The 17,813-nt window shown below is 34.0% G+C and overlaps 2 protein-coding genes across 2 annotated transcripts; both read left to right on the forward strand.

The window, feature by feature from the left end:
- The first annotated feature begins 2,747 nt into the window (after positions 1 to 2,747).
- Positions 2,748 to 11,290, forward strand: LOC106913073 (uncharacterized). Its single transcript, XM_088014880.1, has 6 exons — positions 2,748 to 2,821; positions 4,169 to 4,242; positions 5,724 to 6,020; positions 6,161 to 6,430; positions 6,842 to 6,942; positions 7,780 to 11,290. The coding sequence occupies exons 2-6, from the start codon at positions 4,194 to 4,196 to the stop codon at positions 7,927 to 7,929; spliced, it is 867 nt and encodes a 288-aa protein (XP_087871006.1). The 5' UTR covers positions 2,748 to 2,821; positions 4,169 to 4,193; the 3' UTR covers positions 7,930 to 11,290.
- An 838-nt stretch (positions 11,291 to 12,128) lies between these two features.
- Positions 12,129 to 16,906, forward strand: LOC106928614 (uncharacterized). The gene is made up of 5 exons (XM_015004978.2): positions 12,129 to 12,421; positions 13,375 to 13,460; positions 13,634 to 13,927; positions 14,438 to 14,577; positions 15,760 to 16,906. Exons 2-5 carry the CDS (start codon positions 13,400 to 13,402, stop codon positions 15,934 to 15,936), a joined length of 672 nt encoding a protein of 223 aa, XP_014860464.2. The 5' UTR covers positions 12,129 to 12,421; positions 13,375 to 13,399; the 3' UTR covers positions 15,937 to 16,906.
- The last annotated feature ends 907 nt before the right edge of the window (positions 16,907 to 17,813 follow it).

Genomic DNA, 17,813 nt, shown 5'->3' on the forward strand with positions numbered 1-17,813 from the left:
TCAACCCCAGGACAAGTGGTCTGCACCATTAAATATAAAAATAATTATATGAATTGTATTTATCTATTGTGTATCTATTGTGTATCAGTGTGGAGAGACACGTTCCTGCTTTTATACTTGATTTTTAAAGTTTAAATATTAAGAAATATGTAAACTGTAACTGTCCCAGTTTCTTCATTTTATTTTGATAAATTTACTTCTTCTTTGTCTGTCGCCGGGCGAGAAATGTCCAGAGATTTGGAACTCTGGTTACTATAGTCAAAACTCGAGCTCTGCTCTTCCAGCTTGTGGTTCTTTCTGCTTTTTTCTTCTACGATTGCGAAAGGCTACTGCTGTTTGAGAGCGCTTCACGCCGCCTTACTCGCGTTTTCTACTCCTGACTCCTGGAGTCTCCGGCTACCATAATAATCTATAGAAATTTTTTTCCCCTCATTCATAAAACGCTAAAATCGGGGACTTTTCCGGGGACAGGTCACCTAAAACGGAGACTGTCGTCGGAAAATCGGGGACGTCTGGTCACCCTAGATTCAAACACTCGTTACTATTATGAACTCACCGGGACCTCTGAGTATTCAGATGAGGCTGGCTGTACGGCACCTGTTCTTCCTCTCAGCGGTAAAGCTGCTTCACACTGCGCCACCCCCGTCCTCAGAACGATTTGAGTTCGACAACAACATCCAGGAGGGCTCGTCCCGCAGTAAAGCTGCCGTCAAGATAGCGATGCTGGTGTTGAGGAATAGGAACCCGCCCCCCGAGCGCGACGCACCCAGATCCGCAGTGAACCTGACACCAATTTTGTCTGATTTGAAGAAAATGGGGGGGGGGAGGGAAGAGCAACTTCACTCAGGTCCTCGACGTAGCACAAACGTTTGACACCAACGTTGTGTGAACTTGCATGTGGATCAAGAAACTCATATCCAGCATGACACCATCACATTGAAGCGAAGCGAGGGCGGGTCAAGCAGCTTTACAGGGACAGAAACGAGAAAGAGAAGCAGTCTGAAATAATGAAACATATTAGCGTAGAGAAAAAAGGAAGTTTGTAAATCTTAATTATTAATCACGTTATATGATTGGATCATGTAACCCATGGAGGGCGAGCCGGTGAACCTTCAGCACTCGCCTACGTGATCTTAAGTCCTACTTCTGACATTTAACTTTCGCAGAGGCAAAAAGTGAATTTTAACAAAGTGTCTTCGGACAGTTGGAGTTTAAAGTTCCCAGCCACATCGACGGTAAGGTAATCCTACCGTTTCTTCATCACATGTTTCTATTTTCAATATGTGGTTAATACCTTTGCTTAAGCCAGGGTAGAACCGGGTTGGTTGTTTGATTTTTTTCTTTCGTAAACTCTAAAAAATGCTATTTTGATCCCATTTCCATGTGTTATAGAATCGCAAAGTATTTTGTCGGAATATAGTATTATTCTTTTCAACCGGTGCGTATACTATCAAAAGTTGTGCATTTGTGGCTCCCCTCCCCCGCCGCTGTAACACTGATATTTACAAACTTTAGCTTCCACAGGCTGCTAAACACAGGGTATGGCAGGCCGTTTTACCATAAAATCGGGTTAATCTTACCATCGTTAATTACGTTCCAGTTATCTGAAAATGCATTTTGACAAGACACAACTCTGTATGACAATCACTAATGGTGATCTAAAATTATCTGCATTCCCATTCTCACTAATAAGAATAATAAACAAGATATCGCAGTTGACATGACCAGATTTGTCATTTGAAGAGTCACACATACGTAATAATTCAAGATATCTTGAATGTAATTGTGACTACCGAAAATTTAATTTTTAGATACCAGAATTGAGAATTGTGTGTAAGCTCCCTTGTGCTGCCACTGAGCTGTCGTTCACAATTTTAGATTTCTTGCACATAATTGTCAGAATATGCAATAAGAGCTCAGCAGTGCGGGATATACAGAGGACACAAAACTTGAAGACTGCTTTAGGACTGGGCAAAGAATTTGCTCTTTATTCTCTTCCATCAAACACATTGCATTTAAAAAGAGCTTTGAAAAGCTAAAAGTGCTCTCAAACCATTCCCAAGCTAAAAAATAGTGTATTGAAGATATCTAAAATTGAAAAGCCATTTAATTAAAGACATCTCTTATTCATTTGGAGATATTTTGAAATTAATCTTGAGCAATCTCTAATTTAGTTTTGACTTCCATTATTTGCTTTCAAGATATCTGGAATTTATTATGTACTAGTAAAATCTATGAACAACAAAAATACATTTAAGATATGTTGAATTATCTGATTCAACATATCAACATATGGTGGCATTCAAAATATCTAATTAGAATTATGACTAATCAGGACTAAAAGAGCATTAACTTAAGTTTGCTTTATGTCTACTAGTAATAATTTAATTGTTGATATCTGAAATATATGTTTCAGACAGTTAGAAATTCATTGTAGATATCTTGAATTGAAGCATTCATGCAACCTAATGGTAAATCTGATGTTATTTGTATTAGTAAGAATGTAATCAGTGATGGCTCAAATAGGTATTTTGTCTATCAGAAATATAATTAGAGGTATCTTAACTTACTAATGTTAAGATAATATGTTAAGTCATAAACCAATTTCAGATATCTGGAATGCAAGTTAGGTGAAATCGATATTATGTTAAAATGGCTTGCCATAAGGGGGAGCTTTTTTGCAGCCAACTAGAACATTCTGGAAGGGAATGGCAATTATTTTAGCCAATAGGAGAAAGCGCGTGGTCACTACTCATGAACGTGGCGCTAACTTTGAGTATTCCAAAACTGGAGAAGGAAGTTTGGAGTTGTCACGCTGACCGTAAGCTAATTCTGCCGTTTTTTCGTCACATTATGTTTCTATCGTCACAATATGGTTAATATCTGTGCTTAGAAGAGGGGAGAATGGGATTGGTTATCATTGTTTCTGCTGTCATTCTAAGAAATGCTATAGTGACTATAGCTATATTGACTATAGTATAGTCAATCCCATTTAAGTCCGAAATGGAAACCCACACTGTCTTTGTCGTAATGTAGTTGCCTTAACATTCTCAATATATATTGTTTAACAGGTGCGCACTGTCAAATGCGATTTGTGCATGCCTGCCATTGTCGGATTTTAAAACGTTTCTTTTGCCATTAATGGTAAATCTAATTACATTTCCCATCGTTACAACGTCGTTATCATTACTGACAATAAAATGTGGCACCGGATGTGTAAATATCATTCTGATTAAGTGGTGAAACCGTAGCCAGGCTGCTTCAACAGAGATGGTGACGTCACCGTCCGCCGTCGCCACAATGGGGTAGAAACGATTTAATTACGGATTGCAGAATTTGTGGGATTATGTTTAACTTAAACCGAATGTGGTTAAATTAAACCATAGTTCAATTAACCATAGTTCAATTTAACTACGCACTGCTGTCAAATTTGCCGCTGGAAGATTGTTGATTCACAACCCGGAAGTAACGGGATCGTAAAGGAAGTAAGATAGGTGTTAACCTATTACATAACTTTACTCCACTTTGTCATGTATGTGCTACTGATTGAAGATACAGTCTGAACGTCTCCTTGTCGCATACATGGTTTATTATTTTGCCAATATATTGGCGCCCTTCCAGGTGGAAAAATATGAGTAGATGCACATTTATGACATACCTCTTACTTTTACTTAAATATACTATATCCAGAATAAATACTTAATAATCTTACTGTAATCTTTTGAAAATCTATATTTTTATATTTGTCAATTTAGGCCCTAGTATCAAAATGCCCATTTCAATATCCAGGCTTACAGGCAAGATAAAATGTATTTAGTTAAATTATTGAAATTATTTTCCTCATTATTGAGACATTTAGCATATAAAAGTGACCTGGGTAATTCTGACTGACCAAAAACAAGAAAAGTTTGTCTAATTTAACATCAGACATTGAGGAAAAAGTGTATTTTTATTTGGCATATTTAAAATTGACGACAAAACTGAAGTCAGGAGGTTTAATTAAAATAAGTGGTCAATGTATCTAAATTCACCTTTGCAGGTAAAGAGATGTTGGAGCTACTGTTGGATCATTTTATCTCTTGGTTGTTTCACAAAACATCTGATATTTTTAAAGCAAACACAACTTGATTTGTCTCATCAGTTAAAACAATGTCTTTAAATCCATCAGGACCGCTGGACTTTCTTGGATCAAGATGAAAAACACCAGGCTTCTGATATTACTGATGCTGCTGTCATCCTCAGGTAAAACACAAGGGGAACAATTAACTATTTAAAGAAGAGTGTGTACTTTTGTCAGCTTAAGGTAACTTAGGTTTCTGAAATCAGCTAAGCTAACCTACAACAATTAAATACTTTTGTGTGGTTCATAGAGTAAATGACCAAATCTGCCTCTGATTGAAGAATGTTAAATACGACCCAAAGTAATCGTCTTTTTTCAACCAGGCATTTATAATAATGAGAGCCATGTTTATCCGGAAACTTTAACTTTTGCTGCACCTAAATTAGTTTTTATTTAACTTGCTGAATTTGGCTAAATATAGCAAAATATATAGTGACCCAAATTCAGTTTTTATAAATGAGATAAAGTAGATGCTTTTCTTTTCATACAGCAAACATGTAAAATTAATTTCATGTTTTGGATGAATGACATCAGTTTCTCACAAAAAATGTAAAAAATTGGACTACTTTATTTTATTTTTTTATTTTCTTGGCTCATGAATACGTTTGACTGGACTTTTTCCTCTACGTGACAAAAAGTTTGGACACCCCTGTCTGACTAGTATTGAAGCATTAATCAGCTGACTCCTGACTACTGCTTCAATGTGCACTGCATGTTATTGTCAATGATGGAGAAAAACAGTATTGTAATAAAAAAAATAGTAATTGGTTAGATTACTCGTTACTGAAAAAAGTAAAGTTGTTTATTTTAGTGTAGTTATTCCCATCACTCATCCAGAAGTAGAGAAAAAAACTGCAGCAACTGCAAAACTTTCCCAGAAATGGCCGCCTGACCAAAATTACTCCAAGAGAGCATCAGCAACTCATCCCAGACAAGAGTAACACCAGAATCTCTGCAGGCCTCACTTCCCTCAGGTCAACATTGAGAGATATGCTGAACAAAAATAAAATAGAAATATCCTTTAATTTTTATTAAATGTCCCACAGAGGGGAAATTCTTACCACCAGTGTTGGCACTGCTGGTTATGATGTAATTACTATTTTACTCTGGACCAGGTTGGTTTTCAGAGCTTTCTTCTTTTATTAAATCAAATCATTATTTCATAATCAGGCTTATATTTGTCTCACAATAAATGTAATTTTATGAGCTGAAACATGAAGGCTTGTCTGAGAAAGAAAAACAGAAGAAATCTGTAAGGGACCACACACTTCTCCACTGGATTTGGTCAGTTTGGTGCTGTTGTGTAATCTAATTAAAGTGTGGCGCCTCCTTCAGAAATCTGTCCATATGTCATGATGAAATCAATTGTAAAAATTTTATTGATCCCAAAGGGAAATAACATAAATTAATAATAATAATAATAATAATAATAATAATAATAATAATAATGAAGAATTAAAGTATAAATATTGTTTTGGACGGGTTGTACTGAATATGTGAATTTACCTCTGGGATTAATAAAGTATATTTATTCGTTCATTGTGTTGGAGATGAAGCTCATGTTCTCTGTTTTGCCTTAATTTAATTTGTTGTGTTTTTACAGGTTCTAGTAAGAAGCAAGAAGTTCAGCAGATTGGAATGGAATTATTATCTATCAGTTTCTCTGAGGATAAAGTTCCTATAGGTTTCTTTGCTGCTTCGTGGTTCTATAATTCAACTGAAACCGTAGGAACATACGACCTCAACGGAAAAACAAAAACGACAAAGGAATTCAACCGGACTGTGGAGATTTCTGGACCAACAACGCTGACATTTCTGGAATTTATCAGTGGACTTTTTTCTCTAAAGCTGAGAGGAGATCATTCTGAAATAAAATTGAACTTCACTATCACATTCCAAGGTGGGTTTTTCAACATTTGAGGGGTGCACATTATAAAGGACGGCTTAGAAATTAAAACTCCTTACCTGTACGTTGTTACACTTCACTTTTCTTTAATATCTTTAAAGCTTCTCTCATTTGTTCTTCCTCATCACATCCAGAGTCTCCAGGTGAGCTGAAGATCGATGTCAGTTCAAACTTCTCCTTTAACGTTACAATAACCTGCAGCATGGAGGACATCGAGATCAACGGCACTTTCATATGCGAGAACAACACCTGCCGTCAGGAAGGAGGAGAGAGGTCAAAGGTCACTAAATCTGGGGATTCCCTCAGACTCTACCTGTTAAATTCATCCATCATCTGTAGCCATAGCAACCAGATCAGCAAGACCCAAAGCCAGACGACGATCCAGCCCAATTCCACATCTGAAGGTAAGACATAGAGTAGTAAAAAACAGTTTGGTTTAAACCAGCTGGAAAACATATTGTTGCTTCGTAACATCAGAAAGTGAAGCAGCTTCCTGTTCACCACCATTAGTTTCACATTAGGACGTTAAACTCAGACCAGTGCTGCTCAAACCTTCTGCCATGAGGACCATGTGATTTTATGATGCGACTTTAAAAGTTGCAAGTTAGTGTTTACATCAACCAAGATGGAATAAAAAGTCAAACTGAAGTGATGCTGACAGTGTTTCTCCACATATCATCTGTACTGACTGGTCCATTCAGGGTCACAGCAGGTTGATGTAACTGGCTGTGACTCTGTGAGCAGCGGCGTTCATCCTGGACAAATTATGTTGGATATATTTTCTTATATTATGTCTTTTTTTTTTATCTCTTTAGGCCCCACAGAAGAAGATGTTTCTCTTCCTAGAAGTCGTGTTGGTCTTTATGGTGTTCTTGGTCTTCTTGGTGTTGCACTGTGTGCATGGTGTATTCTAAAGGTGAGTCCATGCATGTAAAAAATATATAAATATTATCTGCTAAAAAAACTCCCTCATTACAACTGTTGACACCCTGTGTGGTTTCAGTATATATGTTTATTTCCCATTTTGTTGTTCACTCACATTAAAACAGATTTTGTTTTTACCATCTGACCCCTTTAAACAGTAGAAGTGAAAATCTTTATTTATTTTGTGTGTTTGTGTGTTTTTATTAAATGTTGTAGAGAAACATTTTTTTCAGTTTGTTTATAGGAAATTTGATTTAAGTGATGCAGCATCAATCACTGTTAAATCAAAGTAGGATTCAATTCAATCTCAGTCTAACATGGAGTTGCAGCGCCATCTGCTGGACTATTAAAGAAATGACGCAAAGGAAAATAAAGTGTGATTCATATCTTGGCTCCTATATCTTATTGAAATCAAGTTAGTATTGTATTATTTCAAGTGTACTAAGATATTTTCACTAAAAACTAGATCAAAAATACTTGGTAAGATTTTATGTTTTTGCAATGGAGGTCATGAAAGGTCAACCATCCCCTCACTTTCTTCAAATCAGACAAAATTAGTGTCAGTCAACTTGGCTACATGTGTAGCAAAAATATTGTTTGTGCTGCTTTTGCTTTGAAGATATTAATGAAAGTTTAAAGGTCAACCAGCGCCCCCACATTACCCAAATAAAAAAAATGAGTCAAACATTTCCTTTTATGTCATTTCTTTAATAATCCAGCAGATGACCCTGCAAATACACGTTAGACTGACATTGAATGTTTGAGATTGAGTGTACTGAATTAAAGATTTATTCCTGTTAATCCGTCTCTCTATCTTCTTCTTTTGTAGAAGTTCAACAATAGACATGAAAGGTCCAGGAGTGAGACGTCCCCAGATGTTCCTCTACAAACTTTCCAGCCCATCCCGGAGGGTATCGAGGTCATCTCAAGTCGGGACGAAGAGATGGTGTTACGTCCACCAAGGGCACAACATATTTAAGGACACGAGACCACAGTTGAGAGTTCAACAATTATTTTTATTCATAAATTCTCTTCACTTTGTTTCTCTTAATTCAGGTTCTTCTGATTTTCTGTGAAGGAAATAGCATTCAAACCCTCAAATCCCGTGTCCCAAAGAAAAATAAAGAAAACAAAACCCCGAAAGTAGTAACAGAAAGTTGGACCTGGTGAGCCGATCAAACATAACAAAACGGTACAGCAGGGGGCCAACCCTATACAGGGCCGTCGAAGCCCCTACTAGTACCGGACTAAAACAAAAATAACCTAATGCAAAAGAAAGATCGAAAACAGGACAACCGGTCCCACCAGGCCAAAATCACAACGAAAAAACAAACAAACAAACAAACAAAGGTTAACAAAGATACCGCATGGCTGGCTGGAACCCTCAGCTGCGGCCCACAGCAGCTGGTGGTGGAGCGAACGGGAGCGAGCGGGAGCGAGCGGAGAGGCGGAGCCCAGGCGGGAATGGAGGGGAGGCTCCCTACATGCTGAAAGCCAGCCTATTTATAGGCGGACCAACAGCCCCACAAATTAACGTAATTAAATATCCAAAAAGAAATTATCCAAACTCCAAAATATATTTACGAAACTCATTTAATCAAGGTCTATTAAAAAACAACAAAAAAAAGTAGACAAAAATCATAATGTGCCCCAAGCACATAACAGATGGGGCTTAATGAATCTGGGTGAGATTCAGGGATTTCTTTCTTTACTGGAAAATCTCTGCAGGGAGACGATGAAGAGGAGCTCTGATGAGATTCCTGAACTACTTCAGTTTACCTTTCAGTTCATCTCCTTCTTCACTGCAACAGACCAAACCTATTGATCAATCAGTCAATCAAGTTTATTTGTACAGCATATTTCAGCAACAAGGCATTTCAAGGTGCTTTACAAATTTAAAAAAAAATTAAAAATTAAAATAAAAATAAAAACAGCAACATAATAAAAAATATAAATAAAAACAGCAACATAATAAAAAATAAAAACAGCAACATAATAAAAAAATATAAATAAAAACAGCAACATAATAAAAAAATAAAAACAGCAACATAATAAAAAAATATAAATAAAAACAGCAACATAATAAAAAAATATAAATAAAAACAGCAACATAATAAAAAAATATAAATAAAAACAGCAACATAGTAAAAAAATATAAATAAAAACAGCAACATAATAAAAAATAAAAACAGCAACATAATAAAAAAATATAAATAAAAACAGCAACATAATAAAAAAATAAAAACAGCAACATAATAAAAAAATATAAATAAAAACAGCAACATAATAAAAAAATAAAAATAAAAACAGCAACATAGTAAAAAAATATAAATAAAAACAGCAACATAATAAAAAAATATAAATAAAAACAGCAACATAATAAAAAATAAAAACAGCAACATAATAAAAAAATATAAATAAAAACAGCAACATAATAAAAAAATATAAATAAAAACAGCAACATAATAAAAAAATATAAATAAAAACAGCAACATAATAAAAAATAAAAACAGCAACATAAAAAAATATAAATAAAAACAGCAACATAAAAAAATATAAATAAAAACAGCAACATAATAAAAAAATAAAAATAAAAACAGCAACATAGTAAAAAAATATAAATAAAAACAGCAACATAATAAAAATATATAAATAAAAACAGCAACATAATAAAAAATAAAAACAGCAACATAATAAAAAAATATAAATAAAAACAGCAACATAATAAAAAAATATAAATAAAAACAGCAACATAATAAAAAAATATAAATAAAAACAGCAACATAATAAAAAATAAAAACAGCAACATAATAAAAAAATATAAATAAAAACAGCAACATAAAAAAATATAAATAAAAACAGCAACATAATAAAAAAATATAAATAAAAACAGCAACATAAAAAAATATAAATAAAAACAGCAACATAATAAAAAAATAAAAACAGCAACATAGTAAAAAAATAAAAATAAAAACAGCAACATAATAAAAAAATAAAAACAGCAACATAGTAAAAAAATAAAAATAAAAACAGCAACATAATAAAAAAATAAAAACAGCAACATAGTAAAAAAATATAAATAAAAACAGCAACATAATAAAAAAATATAAATAAAAACAGCAACATAGTAAAAAAATAAAAATAAAAACAGCAACATAATAAAAAAATAAAAACAGCAACATAATAAAAAAATATAAATAAAAACAGCAACATAATAAAAAAATATAAATAAAAACAGCAACATAATAAAGAAGAAGAAGTGAGAAAAGCCATCCAGTTTTATGCTAAAAAAGGTTCCTAGTTTTGCACATAATGTTTGAGTGTTTGGGGTATGGGAACACTTTTTACCTTTTTATAAAACAAGGAGTTAAAAGGACTTTCCTTCATTTGTATATAAGTGCAAATAGTTTAGCTTTATATACATTTTATGTTAAAACTGAATGTTTTACTCATGTTTTACTTTACATGTACTCTGTTCATGCTGCTTCTTGAATACTAAAAGTCTTTCTACAAAAATCTAATATTTTTATAAGGGTTTTACATGTACGTTAATATCTTGTGGGTGACATTTTTGAAGTTTTATAAGACTTTTTTGTGGTGTTTTAAAAATACACCACAAACTTATGTGCAAAATGCAAAAGCAAACGGATTAAAAATTGACTTTTTATCTGTACTCTAAGATATAAATAAGACAGAAACTTTCTGTAGGAAGGAAAGAAAGTGTAATTTGTACCATTTTTGGGTTATTTTCACAGGGTAAATAATTCAGCTGACATTTTCGATTGTATATTTTTGTTTGCTTTTGTAGTCTAGATATTTAACAAAGGGTTTGTTTTCATATGCAGTTCCATCTCCAGCTTACACAAGTAAACATTAATAGATTGATTTTCAACCAGTTTTCTGTAGCTAAAAGTTGAGAATGTATAAACATATTTACACTTAGGATATTTAAAGGAGTATATTTCTGATTTTCCGATTACTTCTTAAACTAGAATACAATTATTTCATTTCATGAAGTGAAAATGTAGTACATATATTCTTGTAAACATATCAATTTTAATGTTATTTAAATATTTAATGAGACTTTTTTATTGCATTTCCTGTATATCCTTGTTCTTTTTAAATATTTAACTGCGTAGTTGATTTGTTGTTCTGGTTATTTTATGTAGTTTTCAATGTTTGTCTAGTTTGTTTTTCCATTTTTGAACATGTTTCCATGTTTGTATGATATTTAATTTATGTCCTACAAAAATGCAAATAATGTGAAGGGACTTGTGCCAAGTTTAACACTGTAATGAAATGAAGTAATTTGTATATTAAATTTAAGTAACCTTCAATAATCTACTCTCTTTTTTGCTGTACATTTTCTCTTAGCTAACAGTTCTACTCTCACTCCATTTCCAAGCTGAAAATATGCATTTTCAAACATCTTTTTTTCATTGTTTTGTTGAAATTTCACAAAATTGTATGCAAATTTGTTTCATTTTGACTAATTACTTGAGGTATCAGTAATGTCATTCTGATTACTGAGAGTGTTATCGATATCTGACATAGAAAAGCCATCTAATTAAAGATGGCTCCAGTTCATTTGGAGATATCTTAAAATAAATTTTGACTGGTGAAAATTACAGTTATCTCTAATTTAGTCTTGCCTAATCATTTGGTTTGAAGATGTCTGAAATGTATTTTTGCACTAGTCAAATATACATATCCCATCAAAATGCATCTAACACATTTATGTTGTCATTCGAGATATCTTTAATCTGAATTGTGACTAGTCAGAACAAAAACTTATTTTTTAAATTCTAATTCAAAAATACCTTATTGATCCCAAAGGGATAATAAAATGGGACATGGTGGAAAAATGTAGATATTATAGTATAAGAAGAGTAGTTGGAGATAAAATAAGCTATAGAAATAAAAGATGTATCAAAAATAAGATTTGTCGAACATAACACACTCAGAAGGGTAAATAAGTATGACACAAGTAAGAGGAAATATCTGAGCATGTAATGTTGGTGTTAGAGACAAATATTTAAATATGAGCTACAGAGAGACAGGGTTATAGAACTATCCCAGAGGAATGTAGGCGATATGATTTTCAAAGCCGTAATTGTTGTTAAAACACAACAGGTATTTATAAAGAAATGTATGTGCAATTGTTCTGGTTCACGCTCCTATCCAGAAGGTGGCGGTAATTGCACCCACAGTTGGGAATTTTGTAGAAGAAGAGTTTACTGTTTGTTTGTATGTATGGAGACACTACCCACGCCTTTTCGACTTGGCTCCGTGATTCTTTTAACCTATTGAGACAACTTTTCATTAATTAAATTAACGAAGTTGTCCTGGAAAAGCAACTTCAGGAGCGTGTTGGTGACCTCAGAAGAAGCATCTTTAACGCCGAGCAGGACGAAACAGGACGCGTTTCTGGGCATAACACCGGCACATCTTTAAAGCCCTGGTGGAAAGAGGTTCGTTTTTCTGCACTGAACTATAGCGAGTGTTTGACATTTCCGTAGAAAATTGTTTGTGTAGTTTCAGGAGCAGTTAATTGAAACATCCACGCCAGCTCAATTGTTTATCGGTTATTTTTGTATTAGCCTTGTAACAGAACATGCTAACTTTTCCACCAATCAGAGAGAAAGGAGGCGTGGTTAACAGCAGAACCATTGTCAGTCATAAATACTTACATTTTTCTACTTGTACACGGAATAATAGTTTCGTTTTTAACTAATTTCATATTAAGAATAGACAAACTCTTCGCCGGTTTTCTGCCTATAATAGAGTTTTTAAATTTATTATATTAAATACAATGCAAAAACACCAACTTGTTTTTAAGTAAAGTATTATATTTTGCGGGCATTATATTACCTTGTAATAGACAAGTATGCTGCATTTGGGTTTGGGTCTATTTATAAATTATCCAGGTTTCACATGATCATTTGTCTTTACATGCATTAGTATTATGGTTATTATTGTTGTCGTTGTTGTTGGCAAGCACATAATTTTGCAGCATGTTATTTGATGTTGCCTCTTCTTTGTGTCTTTTTTATTAACATTATTTGTTTTAACATTAGCTCATGAGGCTTCTGTTAATCCTACACGGTTTGATTTGAAGCAAGTTGCAATAAAAAGTTGAGACCTGTAGTTTAAAAAAAAAAGCTAAAAAGTGTTGAAATTAAAACATCAGTAGTGATCAAACCTGCTGGATGACTATAGCTGACCTGCTGACCCTAAATGCCGCCTTCACTTAAACATGACAATAACGATAATCTTTGTGTTTTTCTATGTTGAATATTTATTTTTTGCTAATTATTTTTTTAATTGAAATGTGTTAAATGTTTTGTAATCTTTAGTGTTTTCAAGGCAAACACAACTATATTTGTTTTATCTTTTTTATTTTAATATGTCTATATGTCATCAGGGACTTCTGACCTCATCGTGACAAGATGCTGCTGCTCTCTCGTCTGATTGTGTTTGTGATTCTAATTCTTCCAGACAATGTTAAAGGTAATGATTATCTTATTTGTTTTTTAGTTTTTATTTAGTTTGTCTTCCATAACAATAAAAACATTTGGTTTGTTCATACAATTAACAAATCAAAACAAAATGAGTCACTAACTAACAGGGTAAAGAGTTTATAAATTCAGTTTTGTTTAAAAGCCTTTTGTTGTGTTTCACAGGTGCTGAGAATGATGTTTTTGTGCAGGCTGGAGGAGATTTGCTTCTTAATGTCACAATTCTTAAGAAGTTTGACCTTTTTTACTGGCAGTTTAATTCAAAAGAAACATTAGTGGCATTTGATTCCAGTGGCAAACCTACAGTGGAGAAGAACTACACTGGAAGAATTGAGCTTTTTGGAGATGAACGATCGGTGAAATTAAAGAATCTACAAAAATCCGACAGTGGAGTTTACGCTGCAATCGGTTTAGGAGTCAGATGGGAGCAACTGGAAAAGTACAACGTTACAGTTAAAGGTAGGTTTCTCAACATCTTTAAAAATACAGAGAAGACAAAATTCAAAGATGTGCAATCTGTAGAACAATCCTATCAGATTCACTTTGCTTTAATGTTTTTAAAACTTATGTTAATCATCTGGTTGTAGCCATAGCAACCAGGTCAGTAATGATGACCCAGTCCTGTTCCAGATCTGGAAGCAAGACTGAGGAGTATAATGGCATTTTGGTTTAAACCAGTTGGAAAATGTAATGCTGCTTAGTAACATAACCTCTGTTCTCCACCAGAAGTTTACAGATCAAATTAGAACAGGGATGTTAAACTCTTGATGTCTCCAAACTCCAAACATTTAGATGTGTTTCTGCTTTAGCACACCTGAATCCAATAAGTAGGTTTTTAGTAGGACTCTGCAGAATTTGCCTGCATCCTGAGCAGATCCTATGCAGCTGTTGAAATGAGGCGGATTGGCCATCAATACATTACTGGGGGTTGGACTTATTTTCTTATATTCTCTTGTTTTATCCTTTTAGGGTCTGCAAATCAAGGTGTTGCTGTTGCTGTTCTTGCTGTAGTTAATTTCCACTATCTTGTTGGTGTTGCTGGTATCGCTGCTGGTATCGCTGCTGTTATTACTGGTGCTGGTTTTGCTGTATGGTACTGTAGAAAGAAGGTAAGTCCATGTATGTAATTATCGCATAATAAAGAGAAATAATAATGCAAATGCATGTTAGAGACACCAAATCTAGGTTCATACAGCAGGTCTTTGTGCTCAGTTTAGATTTTAAATTTTTTTTTTCTGAAATCTGATTGGCCAGACTTTTGTGTGAACGGTTTACGAGCCCAAAGTAGTTGTGTTCACAAGCAGTGCGCTACTTACAGAAGTAATAATGGACGCCGCCATATGCTTTTCCTGCTGTTGACCAGTAGATGGGGAGGTTCCTATGACATCTTAGCCCCAGCAGGCGCGACCTCCATCTTTGACAAATTAATCTCCCATGACACGTGTTCGAACTGCTCTCAGTACTCCATCTGTTAACAGATGGACGTATCAATCATGTCCCAAAACAAAAGTACATAATTCGCATAGAGAGAGATTTTATGCATTATATCTCCGCTCTGTCTCCTAATGTATCCTGTATATATTTTTAACATTTAAACAGACCTGATCTGTTTTATTATAAGGTTTCTATGTTCCAACTTTAATTCAACATGGAGTTAAATTGTAATATTCTGAAAAGTAAACAACTTCATAAAGGGAAAGCACAGTCTTTAATTCATATTTTAAAAACTTAAATATTGTCATCATTAGGTTTTTTTTTTGTATATTTCATAAGCCTATTTAGCTACAGTGGTTAGGCTGGACAATACGGCTGAAAAAGATACCAGCATTTCTTATCAGTCGATCTCGACAACAGTAATTATTGATTAGTGTTTAGTCTTAAATATCTGAAATATTCCCAAACTTGTGACGTGACCTTTCTTGTTTTATCCAGTTTTCACTCCATGTTGGGTTTTTTTAAAAATTATTTTTAAGCAGTCATAGCTTAAAACCTGAAACTGCTGCTGTGCGAGTCAGTAGATTGTTGCTAGGTAACCAAAGAGTGAGAGAGTGAGTTGATTCCACCACCTTTGCTTAGCTAGCAGTGAGAGGTTGAATGGCTACAGCATGTGCTCTGCCTAAATCTCCCAGAATGCTGTGCGGTTCTGGATCAGAGTTCAGTGAATATACTGATTTACTGGTTTAAACATTTTGTTTCTTCTTCAGCATTAGAATTATCCTGCCTTAGAATATCTAGTTAGCAGTGCTATTATTAATGCTAACTGGTATAAATGTTGACATTTCTTTCCTCAGTGCAAGTCCTCAGCTACTTCCCAAGGCGAGCAAGGACCTGTACGTTTTTCAGTGGGCTCTGGATCAATTTCTCCAACCATTCACACTCCCTTTCCACGTCTCATTAGCAGTAGAGCTCCCCACCTCATTTCTAACGATGAGGACGATCCCCTAATGGAGGAAAACTCTGAAGATTAACCAGTTTAAAGCTGCAGAGAAAACCACAGACTTATCCTGAAAGTTTGAACAGCACACTTCACAGTTCCCTTTCTTCACTGTCTGCTGCGGTACAGATCTCTCTCATCACCTCCTACCCTCGTGACGCCAGAAATGAGTTTTTCTGTAACTTCTAGTTGTTCCTCCGCCTTTAGCACAGCTGCAGCAAAAACCAGAAATCTTTGCTAACAGAGCAGAAATCCTTCTCTTTGCTCTTTTTGGTTGTTTCTCACCAGGAACATTGAATTTCATAGAAACACAAGGAGTCGGAGAACCTTAATTACCTTATTTTATTTATTTTTTTATTAATTGTCATAAATTGTTTAATTAAACTGTAAGGACATAGAGAGGGGTAGTAAAAAATGTTATAAAAGTTACCAAGTGAAGCTTTAATGTCACTAGACAGAAAAAAATATATATTTTTATCAAAATCAAAGATTTATTTTTCTGATGAAATGTTTTATCTACTGAAGCTGCTGTGCCTTTTGGGGGAAATGTGAATATGCAGAAAATTGTTTCCATGCTAAATTATAAACATTTCCTCCTGTTCTGTGCAATTTTAAAATGTTTGTCTCTGTACTTTATTATTTGTAAATCTACTTGTCTTGACTTGTGTTTTGTTTTATTCTTTAAAATGCCAAAAATTGCACAGAATGTGAAATCTGTCTGTTTTACCTGATTTTAACTGATAAACTCAGACAGTACTTGACTGGTCTTTTTACCAAATACTTTTTTACTTGAAAGTATTTTTTCAGATTGTTACTGTTACTTCTGTGTAAAATCTTTTGTGTATAATATGAAGAAAGGGCTATGCACTTGAAACTTTAAGAGCTCTTGTTGGTGCGGGGATATACTATGTTAATTCAACTATTATTGCCAAAGAAGTAAAGCATTAAGGAATTGTTTTTCTTCAATGTAGACATCTGTGAATAAACCAATTTGTTTTAAAGGACTTGAGCTTGAAGTTTCATTGTGTGGGTTAGTGTTTAACCAAGCAGAGATATGTTTACCACATGCAAGTTTTATAAACAATTTCCAGGATTTTATTCTGTTTTAATGAGATATGAATCCAGCATAAATGGATGTTTTTTCAAAAATGTAGGCACAGTTCTGCTTTGGAGATTAAAACTCTTCTGTCACTTACAGAGCCACAAGTTATGGAAGCACATGTCTGTCTACAATGATGCAATGATGTGGTAGGGCCATTGTAAAAAAAGAAGAAAGAAAAGTCTATTTCCACCAAAAATCTCTAAAAAGAATAGTCTGAATATGAAAAGTCAAATTTGGTAGAAACAACTTGCATTTTTGACTTTTCAAACTCAAATCCCCTTGTTCTAGAAAAATTCTGAGATTTTCAAAATTGCAGATTTATTTTCTAGTAATTTTTCAACTTTTGAAACTCATAAATATTGTTTTTTCAAGTTTTTAACTGGAATTTACTCCTCGTTTTTTCTATTTACTGGCCCCTAATACGTCATGATTTCAGTTCCTTTATTTTCCTGGGAAGCTTAAAAAAAAAAAAAAAAAAAAAAAGACAATAGCGTTTAGGGGGTGAGATGCGAGAATAATGAGATTTAGTAAATGAAAATATGTGGGCTACGGTAGCTCAGATGGGTCAAGACAAGATTCCCAGTGGACATTTGTCCATCTGAGCATTTATAACTTTATTTGAGCAAGCACTTTCATGCATTTTCAGAAACTGTAAAGTATGTATGTTTGTTAGCAACAAGGCAGCTTAGAAAAATGTAAATCACAGCCGGTTATAAATATAACGATCGATCAATCACTGCAAGCGCTCCTTAACAATCCGCCGGTGGAGGACTCGGATAGAACTGCTGACAAGACGGAGTGGGAGGAGT

The sequence above is a fragment of the Poecilia mexicana genome, unplaced genomic scaffold (genome assembly GCF_051168715.1).
Source record: "Poecilia mexicana isolate PSO_F unplaced genomic scaffold, ASM5116871v1 scaffold_17, whole genome shotgun sequence".
NCBI classification, from domain to species: Eukaryota; Metazoa; Chordata; class Actinopteri; order Cyprinodontiformes; family Poeciliidae; genus Poecilia; species Poecilia mexicana.

What these genes read in the sequence shown, in the direction of transcription:
- LOC106913073 (XM_088014880.1), top strand. Translation starts at nt 4,194, where the DNA reads ATGAAAAACACCAGGCTTCTGATATTACTGATGCTGCTGTCATCCTCA. An exon ending in GCCCAATTCCACATCTGAAG is followed by an intron (nt 6,431 to 6,841) that starts GTAAGACATAGA and finishes TTATCTCTTTAG; the next exon opens with GCCCCACAGAAGAAGATGTT. An exon ending in GTGCATGGTGTATTCTAAAG is followed by an intron (nt 6,943 to 7,779) that starts GTGAGTCCATGC and finishes CTTCTTTTGTAG; the next exon opens with AAGTTCAACAATAGACATGA.
- LOC106928614 (XM_015004978.2), top strand. Translation starts at nt 13,400, where the DNA reads ATGCTGCTGCTCTCTCGTCTGATTGTGTTTGTGATTCTAATTCTTCCA. An exon ending in GTACAACGTTACAGTTAAAG is followed by an intron (nt 13,928 to 14,437) that starts GTAGGTTTCTCA and finishes TTATCCTTTTAG; the next exon opens with GGTCTGCAAATCAAGGTGTT. An exon ending in TATGGTACTGTAGAAAGAAG is followed by an intron (nt 14,578 to 15,759) that starts GTAAGTCCATGT and finishes TTCTTTCCTCAG; the next exon opens with TGCAAGTCCTCAGCTACTTC.